Source organism: Hyposmocoma kahamanoa, unplaced genomic scaffold (assembly GCF_003589595.1).
Source record: "Hyposmocoma kahamanoa isolate Upper Pololo Valley unplaced genomic scaffold, ASM358959v1 84, whole genome shotgun sequence".
Taxonomy (NCBI): Eukaryota; Metazoa; Arthropoda; class Insecta; order Lepidoptera; family Cosmopterigidae; genus Hyposmocoma; species Hyposmocoma kahamanoa.
In genome coordinates, this window is record NW_020654229.1 from 4,554,716 (window position 1) to 4,566,494 (window position 11,779).

Sequence of the window (11,779 nt, forward strand, 5' to 3'; positions counted from 1 at the left end):
TCGAATGAAACTTTTTTCAAATGGTTTCTGTGATTTTTTTTTTTTAATTTGAAACATTTGAATATCGACTTTCAATTGTTTTTGTTATTCAATTTAGACAAGAAAGATGGATACTGCGAAAATTCGACAGGGGTTAAAGTATGAAATTGCCGTTTTATTGCAATAGGTTCTTTATTAGGGAATAAAATATGAATGAAAACTTTACACAATAATGCTATTTATTATCATTACAGATAACTACAGATTTAGCCGAGCAAGCATCAGAAATGTGCGTCGAGTCAACCGCCAGCTCGCCCATCTCTTCGCATCACCGTGCAACGGTACATAGTTAGAAAGAGACCGCTTATAATCGCATTGTTAATACGATTTAAAAAAACGAATAACTCACTTCCAGTGAAAGATATATTTAAAAATAAAAGGGCACTGAGTAGTGAGTAATGGTTGTTTTGTCCAGAACTAGCTTACATAAGATTTGTCTCATTTGGGATTAAGTAGATATATTTTATTTCGTACAATATTCTCACGACGGTTTTATTGACATGTAGAGGATAAAATTTTATATTCAGAAATGGTATAACCTTGAATTTCACGTATTTTGAGTTGCAACACTATTGTAATAGCAGTGCGATATATCGCGATAGAGCGAGTAATGGGGAAGGGGGTGAAGAAGAAAAATGTTGAAGGAGATATACAGGGGAAGAACAGTAGGGCCAGAGTTGAGTTAGAGAGAGAGATAGGAATGAAAGAGAAAGAGTATTAGTAACCACGGTCAGATTGCTTTTCCGTAGATGCGATAAATTTTGTTGGTTTTGTTCCCGCTTTTTCAAAGTCATCGTCTCGGCCACATTCGCTTAACATCAGGTGACATTTTGGCCAAGTGTGTGTCTATTTTATATTAAGAAAAAAGGTCGTGAGACAAAGCGCGTTTATGCACTGCGTCCGTTTCGTATTAGTTTCGAATGCTAAAGCTAACGGTGTTAATTACCTGTGAAATGACTTTTTCAATGTATGCTTTTCAAAATTTATAGATGGTTTAGCGTACATAGGGTTATTTGTAACATATTAACAATCTCGCAGAAGTATGTTACTAACAACAACAATTTTTGTTCCATAACTTTGAATATAATACATTTGATTTTACTTTCGTTCAAAAATAAATATATTTAAATAGATCGCCCTCAAAAGTGATAACTATGTGCGGTAACAAAAGAAAGCACTAACGTAAATGTAATCGTGGCAGTGGTACAACTAAATTAGATTTTTACAAGTAACCCTTTATAGTAACTTTATAGGATGTACTTTCTTGGTAAATATTAATTTGCGACTTATTCACATGACAAAAGGCGTATATTAGACTGAGTTTTTTTAGTATACAAAGTTCCTTTCCAAAAGTGATGTATTGAAAAAACGCATTGATTTGTGAAAAAGGCACAAATGTTAAGTTATGAAATGTTGTATGTATTGTAGTGTAATAGAAATCTAATTCTGTGGCTCTAGTGAAAAGGGGTACTAGTAAAATAATCCATCTTTACGATCCGCACAACTGACATTTTCCACAAAAAGTCTTTAATTTATTTAGCTATGGTAAGAAAATCACTATATTTCTGCACGTGAAGCTCAATAACAAAAAAGCTGTAAACTTTTCTATGTGCTTGTTGTCGTATCTTTGTATTTGGTTTTTCAACGACCTTTTAGCCGTATCCGGCCGAATAATTCTAATAAACTTGTGGAAAAAATAATTGAATATCAATTCCATAAAAATTTAAAAAGCTATAAACCCAATAAGAGTTTTATCAGCAGAAAGATGGTGATTTTCTTACAACAGGTACATATTTTGGAGATTTTTTGTGGAAAATTTCACTTATGTGGTTTTATAAGCTTTAGCTGTTTTTACTTGTACCTCTTTTCACTAGAGCCACAGCTATATGGTCAGTTATAAGGTTCATAAGACTTCATGGCGCAGAGCGTAATAGAAGCGCATTTTTGTAATCAGAGTATAATGGACATCACATCAATTGTGTGACATACAAACCAGATCAAGTACAATAGAGCTTATTGAGAAAGAGTTCGTCCAAGGAAGTAGTCTGCCTTCCCTATCCGGTTTTTTATATCCTATTTAGTTTGTTTTATTGTTGAACGAAGTCAGACTAATTGACATTTTCCAAAGAATAAAAAACAAGGTGGTTTAATCACTAAAGTTACCAAAATGCAAATCCGTTATTTACGACAAGGAGTCTAGTTCTACCGTGTCATGGACATTTTCATATCAAAAATATTATAAAACTTGTTTAAAATAAATAACACTACATGTGACAAACTCGATTAAATAGGGACACTGTCTGTACAAAACATCTAGCGCCGACGCGAAAGTTTTCGGGCGGCTAACAACCAGTTACCACGCTTTCACGTACATTAATGGCCAATCAGAATTCTATTTCTACAACAACATTTAAATTCCTCGGAATAATATAACCGCGCGATCGCCACGTGGACCAACTTCAAGCCAACCTCGCCCACGCGCCCGGGACACCCATTTAAGTTAAAACGTAAAAGCTACAAGCGTATTTGGCCATGACAGTTATACGCATGCGGTTGTTGCGTGGCGGCCGTGAAATTCGTGTCTAATAAACGCGCCCTTAGAAAAAGTCTTCTCAGGTCAGCAGTTTGGTCGGTGCTGCCCTCATCGTCTTTTGGCTAAAACTTTGTCTGTTCTCTAAGAATTAAAACCCAAATTTAAACAAGCAACTATCACTGTCAAAGTGACATCTCATAGATCATAAACCTTTTGTATGATAATGCAGCTCAATCTGGTGGAGATGCAATCCGACGACCTACTATGAGCTGTTATAGAAATCATGTTTAAGCCCGTAACTTGGATAGCCTGTCAAATTCGTACTATGACCTCACAAAAACAATTCACAGTCCATGCAGTTTACGTTGCCCATCCGAAATCTGTTCACCTTTGCTTCCATAGTAAAATCGTCTCATGACGTCATTTGCCATGCACTTGGGGGGTCTCATCTCATTCCGTGATAGTAATCATTCATCAATCATTTTTTGAAAATGTTGAGATTTTATTACATTTTTAAGAAATTTCGTTTAAGTTTTATTATATTTTCAGTTTCATAATTATTTGTTATCTTTTTAGCCAATTGTCAATAAATAAATGCTATTAACTATTGAACTTTTTTGATCAGTTGGAGTTTCCCATCTACAAAGTATTGTTGATAAATGATTATTATTAATATTATATCATTTCAATGATAATGACTAGGCGGTAATCTATCACAAAGTCGAATTATTTTTCCGAAATAACGTTTGTTCGAATTTGCATTACACCGAAAACCGTTATAATTATAACGGAACCGTTGTTCTTTTAGGATATGTTGAATGTTTATCGCAAAGACACGATTAGGTTTGGTTAGATTGTTAGGGTTAAAAGAAAAAACATTTGCCTCTCAAAAGTACTTTCGAGGTTATGAAAATTCGAGCAAAGGTTATTTCTGGAAGATGTCATTCCGGACTACTCATAGGTAACCTGACTAGACATGACATGTAATTTTGTCTTACGACAAATTGTAAAGTATGATTGAAAAGTTGCCAATATTACAGTATAACGTAATAAGTATAATCAATAATATAATTATTAAAAATATATAATTATTCTCATTTTGAACACAATCGGTTAATAACGCTCCCTGGGTAGTACATCTGTTTATTTCTTTCATATGATTTAGTATATAGTTCCACCTCACTTTTGTAGATGTCAACTAGCCAGCCAAAGACAATAATTAATGTTTAAAAAGTAAAACTCATCACGTTAGATTATTTATTTATTTATTTATTTGCATTTCACATATAGTCTTAAGTGTACACAAACTTAGAACTATGGTAGGAACTACATGTTTACCATTCCCATTCAACTTTGTGTACGTCATAATTCGAATTTAAGCAGTTCAGTTTTACCACGTCACGTGAATTGCATGGAACTTGCAAGCTGGTTGCTTATAAGCTCATAGTAGGCCTCCTGTCCTGAAAGTTTGTATGTTACACAATTTGCATAAAATTAATTATGCTATGTACCATTTATGATGAAAGAGTTAGAACATTCTGCATGGTAAATTATGATTTGAATGGCAAATACAAAATTATGAACTTTTCATACCATAATGAATATTTTAAGACAAATTAAGGTGAAATTACGCCGCCGATTGAGCTTGCGCAATTCAGCTGCGTAATTTCACGTGCAAATAAAGAATATAATAAGCGAATAATCGTAATTAACAGTATAAGTACTGGAAATTAAATTAAGATCAATCTCGATTCACTGGCGCGTCAGTTTCGACGAAAAGTGGTTACCTATCAGTAGTCCAAAATGACATTCTGCAGAAGTAACGTTTGCTCGAATTTTCATAACCTCGAAAGTAATTTTGAGAGGAAAATGTTTTTTCTTTTAAAGCTAAGTTAACCTAACCGAACGTGATCGTGTCTTTGCGATACACATCCAACATGTCCTGAAAGAACAACGGTTTTCGGTGTAATGAAAATTCGAACAGACGTTATTTTGGGAAAAGAAAATTCCAGTTTGTGATAGGTTACCATGAAAAATAGAGGTTCAGAAATCGAGTGAGAACTCTGACCGTGTTGTGAAATTTTACTAATTACTTCAAATAAATAACACTATCATGAGGAAGCCCTCAAATTACACGCTGTCTTCTGTACGCTGTTTAGATAAAAAAATATAGTTTCATTTCCTATGTGTAAAAATCGCGAAAACCTTTCAAATTTTGTCATCATTAAATTTGAAAATGCACGTGATTGGTCCATTTGAATTACCATTTCCGTATGATGTGATAATACAGCCATGTCATTGGTCAGGCTTAAGGCCGACGCATTGAGGTGATATTAAAGCTATGTGATTGGTCAATTTGAACATAATGAACTATATTCTTTGTATCGTTGTATCTTGAATCTAATTTCCAATGTTATTCGTAAATCTGTATTTCAATGTACACTGATTGTGACAATGTACTCTAGCCAAATTCGATATAGAATAAATGTCAACAATCAAAAATATATAACTTATGGTTTTCACTTCAGGCTGTTTTGCAATCACAATTTTCATGTTTTTCCCCGAAATTCGATTAGGCTATTGACAATACTAATCTTGGAGCCGTATCTGTGATGAATTTTGTTCAATAGAAGTTTAAAATCACTAAGTAAATTATTTGAAATCAACATAAATACTACCAGTAATTAATTATTTATTTAGAAAACTATGTCATCCTTGATGATTTTTTAATTTGAAAGGAGAGATTGCAAACATTCTTGTTCGAGTAGTAATTCAAATTCGAAATTGGAAATGAATGCTGGATGAGATAATAAATCAATGTAAAATAAAATCTTACCTACTATCTAGCAGTACGTACTTTTTTTATAACATCAAGTGACGGGACGAACAAGTCGTGCGCCTGATGGTAAGCTAGTTACACACCTGTCCATAACAGTTGCCGTGTCAGTCAGTGCTTTAAATCGCAAAGATCTGAGGGGCACTGCCACTGCGTCCGCCGCCCTGAGACATAAGTTGACAAGTCCCATGTACCTGTAATTTCACCAGCACCCTTACCCTTCAAAACCGGAACGCAGTAATGCTCACATTACTGCTTTTCGGCAGAAATGGGTAAGGTCTGAGTGTTGACAAAAAATGTTCTTTACACCTGCCATCATTTTATATATTATATATTAATTATTTTATATATTAACTGCATCTGTGGCCGAATGGTTACCATGCCGGACTGCCACGCGGAGGTCCCAGGTTCGATTCCCGGGTCGGGAGAAATATTTGTATGGCCTACATTTATTTCTCTCGTGAGTTTGGGTGTAATTTGTGGTTGTCTATGTGTGTGTCTGTTTCCCTAGTGCGGGGCTATGTTGAGTGTGTGCGTTATTATTATTATTATTATTATTATCATTGGCTGTCTAGCAATATTTTGTTATTAATCATTCTATGTCGAATTCGGCTAGACTACAGGTTGTTATATTTTTTTCTATTATATAGCCCGTACTTTTACTGGTATAAAGTTTTAGGAATCTCTTTATTCAATTGATGTTACCCGGCTTAAGAAACACAATGACTGTAAGGGTGCCTTCAAATCAGACGCTTATAAAAGCGCTGCAGTCGTGCCACTGTGGCACTGCAACCGAGCCTTTACTAATTTTCATATTTAGAAACGCAGTTGCAGTTATTGATGGGGACGAATTGTATTTATTTCAACTCGAGGACGTAATTGCTGACTTGTGTAGCAACTCTAGTTGACTCGGTGTTTGACAGAACGATCACGATGCGGCGTATATTAATTTGAACTAGAGATGGGCACGACTGCGACTCGAGCATGCCCCGAAAGTCGCCAAACCGACCGAGCGGGAATGAGTAGCCGATGCGCTATATGAATGAAGTATTCGGCTCGGCGGGGCGGGTAACGCACCAAGCTAGCTCGAGTTAAAGACTCGACTCTTCCATCTCTAGTTGCAACACCACTGTCGCGACACACGCGCACCTGTTTTGCAGTCACAATTATTGAACCAAAAATTACTTACGCGCTACTGCATGTTTCAATGTTAGGGTCGTATTCTAGAACTCTACTCAATGCTCAAGTCAGGATCTGAGTATGATTTCAAGCACTAGAAATACGACCCTAATGGCAGGGACTTGAGTATGATTTCGAGTGCTTTAAACCATACTCAAATCCTTGAGCATTGAGTACAGTTCTAGAATACGACCCTTAGTTTTACTCTCCAAATTATTTAGTACAGTGTTCGGATTCGTCACCAACTTTAGTTGGCTAAAGCTTATGTTAACCATGGGGTAAGGCGCTGTTTGATGAGATCCGTCTAGTTCGGCTACAGATGCTTACGTAAATTGTTATGTACAATTTTTCTTAGCCTTATTTTGTTATTGATTATTTTACCATTTTCAAAATCCGTAAATGTTATGTTGTGAAGCGATATTTATTCGATAGCGATATAGTTGTGTATCTATTTCCTCGCAAATGATGAAAAACATTGTATGTAGCAAAGGCGGTAAAAATTACACCTCGAGTCATTACAAGCCCTCAGCCTTCGACTTCGCGCTTTTAACAAACTTTCGTTATTAATTTCTTATTTACCACAATGTACTATTAAAGCAAATAAACATTACTATTTTTTACTTTCGTTTCTACAGAGGTCTATTTTGAAAGCGCCCCAACACGTCGCAATAGCAACAACTGCCGCACACAACATTATTGTTCTATATGCCTACCGCTTAACTGAGTCGGTTCCTGAGGTAGCTGCGCGGTGCGGGGGAGTGACGGTTTACGTAACAGTTATGTCGCGCTGCACACGGGGTAATATGAACAAGATTTTTCTGACGATGTTCAATAAGATGTTGATTGAAAAAAGTGCCAAATGGCTTGTCTACTGTTGGGTAATTTTCCGAAATCAAATAGTGGAATTTTTTTCGGAAAAATTCCCAAGAACTTTGAAAAATATAAATTTGTAAGGCTCATATTATGTTCTACGTTTATAAATATCTTTTAAAGTTTTATTTAGCGTAAATTATAAAATAAACTTGTATATCCAAAAGCCACGTAATAGATAAACGAGATTTAAAATTATTTTACAACAGCGAAAAAACCAAAAACACCACTACCATTTGTTATTGGCTTCATCTTTTCGTTCAGTAACTTCAACTTTTGACAGGTGTCAACGTCATATATGGAAAAATACTTATTTTTCTGAAAAATATAACTGCAAAAAAAAATTGAAATTTTTCCATGACCCAACGCTAGGCTTGTTTTTTTTATTATCGTTTCACATAACAATTATTGACTAATTTGGTAGGCATTTTTTTTCAATCAACTTGAATGTCGTCAGAAGAATCTTGTTGAATTATTCCGTGTGCAGTGCGACATAACTGTTACATCTGCTGTCACTCCTCCCGCACCGCGCAGCTACCTCAGGAACCGACTCAGTTTAGCGGTAGGCCTGTACTATGTTTGGAACATCGGGTATATAATCAGATATTGAGACGAAAAGTCATTTAATTTGTTTGAAAACTATTCTGCCGAATCATTACGGTGACAACTGCGCTCTGATTGGCCAGCCCGAATTCGAAACAATTGACGGGAGTCGTCAATTGTTTCACTTCAAATCGACTATTTAACTTGAACTTTATTATAATGGACAACAATTTAATAATTATATTTTTAATATTTAATTACCGATGAAATTTGATTCCGTTTGTTTTGCAATTGGATGTTTTGCTGTTTTTCCCACACCACCGAATGGAAGAATCCCCCACAGTTACAGATGTTATCTTTATTACAATAAATACAGAATTTTGGTATATACGAGACGTACACACAGGTCAATTGTTGGCGCTGTACTATTTCAGCTTTCTAATTTGTGATTTCAGCGCAAACGAGAGTTAATATTTAAAAGTGACATAAGGATGAGTTGCCAGGGATGGGCCCTTATTTCGTCTCTACTTCTGGTTATGTACTCGATGGGTTTGAATGAGAAAGTTTGGATGAATATTTGTTACCTTATATCGTCGAAACGGCTAAACGGATTTAAATGAATTTTAGTGGCTAGATTATTTAGAATCTAAATTAGTACATAAGGTATTGAAAGGTAAATAATTTACTATTAAATGTCTGTTTGCGCTTAACCTCCTAAGGCCCTGTGTACATAATAGAAGTGGTTTTAGAACTCAGACGATATTTCTATGATAACGTAAAATTTTGCGCTATATCTTCGATATATCACACCTCCGGTAAAACACAGACATAAGTGCAAAAAATTGTGATCACAAACCATTTTTAAAATGTAATTTAAACGGAAAAAGTAAGACGTATTATACATTACTTTATTTTTATATAGAGGGTGTGATGCGTATTGAAACAGTATAACACTTAAGAGCCCTTGAAATGTACTCATTAGCCCTAAATACAAAACTTTTCATTCATTTTCTGTAAATTTTACAAATCGATGCCTTATTTTCTCAAAATCGTACCTTATAAAGAGTGATTATTCAGAGATGGCAAACATTTCTATTTATTTTAAATTTCTTATCAAGGATGTTAATTTGGATGCATTACTTTAAGAATAGGTAAAAACCAGTACATAAATATGAAGGAAATGAAATCAGCCTGCAAAATTTGTATATACAATGCATTTTTAACATTTCAGTAACTGTGCTTTAAGATACGAGTTTGAGAAAGTAGGGCGGCGAAATGTAAGTGAAGGCACTGTATCACCGGAGGTGTTATATGACCGTAAAACTTGAGGGCATACCTACTTGAGCCTTAAGCATGTACTTATTTATAGTTTCATAGATTTCTCACACATGGCGCTATGACAAAAAAGTCGTTAAAACCTAAAAAATATAGATCTGCAACAAATACATAGAAAAATTTATAAGGTCTGCTGGTTCGTTCCGTAGCTCTGTTGGGAGATTAACCATGGTATGATGAAGGCGCTGGTTCGCGTGCAGCCGTATCGAATGAATTTTTCTTTGTATTCGAATTTTTTGTTAATAATTATAACTAGTGGCAGTTATTTCACAAAAAAATATTGAATATCATAGTAGTAAGACAACGTGATATTTAATATACTTAAAATATTGTAATGTTGGGCGTTTACCGCTTTTCTCATTGTAGTTTGCCGAGTCTTAGGAGGTTAACTGCCGCGCGGCAGATGTCTAGTGTTGCAGCGGCAGTATCGCGAGTTGTATGATCGTTCACTGTTAAATTGCCAAACCACTTATTTTAAGTAATTTGTTAATATTCATTCTAAGTTTTCCAATGTAAGTAAATGTTTTTTTTTTGGATTGTAATAAAATTATTTTTGATTTATTCAATTTTTTTCATTTCACTGGAATTCAAATTGAAATATAACATTGGATTATATCGTCGGGGCTAGCGCAATTACGCGTAACTAGCATTTGATTATGAGTCTCCATTTGGGTAATTTAGTTGTCCAATCAAATCTGAGTAAATGTCGTGGCAACCAAATTTGCGTGATTAACGGGAATGTATTGTTATCAGTCCGTAGACAATATAAAATTATGCTTACTGTGCAAAAATGGAAGTCGTAGCCATTGAAATAACAAAGTAATAACGTTAAATCCCTCACATTAGATTTGGTTTGGTGCAGGTACCACCACTTACCTATGCTATTACTACATATGCGGGTTTTCCCTATCCCCGACGATATCGTCCCATCTCTCGACTCAAAATTCCGTCTTGGAATTAGATGACGCTGATCAATAGCCTGGTATAGTCTATTCCAATAGAATTGAGAGTGGACGTAAACAAACAATTCTATTGGAATACACTATAGTGTATCACAATAGAATTTAGAGTGGACATAAATCCAGAATATGATAAAAATATATAAATCAAATAAGATAAAAATCCAGAAGTGATTTCTCCAGAATTTTAACCCAACTGGTTTGTTTACGTCCACTCTCAATTCTATTGGAATACACTATAGTAGTTTGTATTATGTAAATGGCCATGGATATCAATTATTTCCTCTTTTATATGAAATGGAAGAAGTCAGTTTTTTCTTCCTTCTTGTCTTCTCTTCTCGTATTGTAATATGATTCAAATATTGATTTTAAAATTTTTTTTTGTACTTTAACAAACATGCGTGTCTGTATATGGCATTGTGTGTTACAAACTAATTTTATGTCTATATATATCTGACCTTTACTAAAGCAGAGAATAATGTGAATGAAAAGTAATGAGAATGGTCACTCTCCGCCCCTCTAGCTTTAGATACCGCACTGCGCCTCGCATATTGACGGAACGGCAACAAGGCTGTCAGTTATCTACTGCATTTTTTTACATGGCACCATTAGGATTACTTAAAATCCAACTTTGATTCCTTTGGTCAGTAGTTTAACCTGCAATGTAGGAGAACCATTTCCGGAAATCCGGAATTCGATAAAATACGTTAAGTAATATTTGGTGGTTTTATGTCGCTCTTTGTACTTATGTCTTTACTTGTATCAATATATGTGGAACACCTTTTTCCGACCTATGGTCATTAACACATAATTCACGTTTACTTATTTTTGTCCACTTTTCACGAGTTTTTATTTTTGAATACCAAACTACTTTTAGCTTTTGTGGACTTTTCAATCGACTTCTTAAAAGCAGGAGGTTATTAATTCGATTGTATTTTTTTGGGTATGTTGTTGTGAACCGATTTCAATTATTCGTTTCTTGTTAGACAGGGGTACCCAAAGGTACCTTCAATAAGTGTCAAAGTAAGCACTTTAATATCGATAATCTCAGTACAGAGTACTAAAAAACCGACCTCAAAAGTCATTCATCCTCTAGTTTGCCACCGTTAGAGGTACAATATTTTCTTTAAATTTAAACGAGACCACTACTGAGGGTCGTATTCTAGAACTCTACTCAATGCTCAAGTCAGGATTGCACTGGAAATACGACCCTAATGGCAGGGACTTGAGTGTGATTTCGAGTGCTTTAAACCATACTCAAATCCTGACTTGAGCATTGAGTAGAGTTCTAGAATACGACCCTGAGGTACCCTCTTTCCAAAAAAAAGATTCATCAAAAACGGTTCACAAATTTTATTTATGGTTCGGCTGGAGTTATCGCGTAACATACAAACACACTTTAAGAAAAAACTGCAAAAAGGATGTTTCGTTTTTTTTTTGGTTTTTGAAGTTAATAACAAAAATATATCATTTAATTTACTTTGT

The 11,779-nt window shown here is 34.8% G+C and overlaps 1 protein-coding gene across 1 annotated transcript in view; it reads left to right on the forward strand.

Moving 5' to 3' along the window:
- LOC113234415 (nuclear pore complex protein Nup98-Nup96) overlaps positions 1-332 on the forward strand; it is an 83,682-nt gene extending 83,350 nt beyond the window's left edge. Inside the window, exon 39 of the mRNA XM_026469725.1 lies at positions 234-332. Within this exon, the coding sequence (XP_026325510.1) occupies positions 234-332 (99 nt within the window). The remainder of the gene's footprint in view (positions 1-233) is intronic.
- Positions 333-11,779: the final 11,447 nt, after the last annotated feature.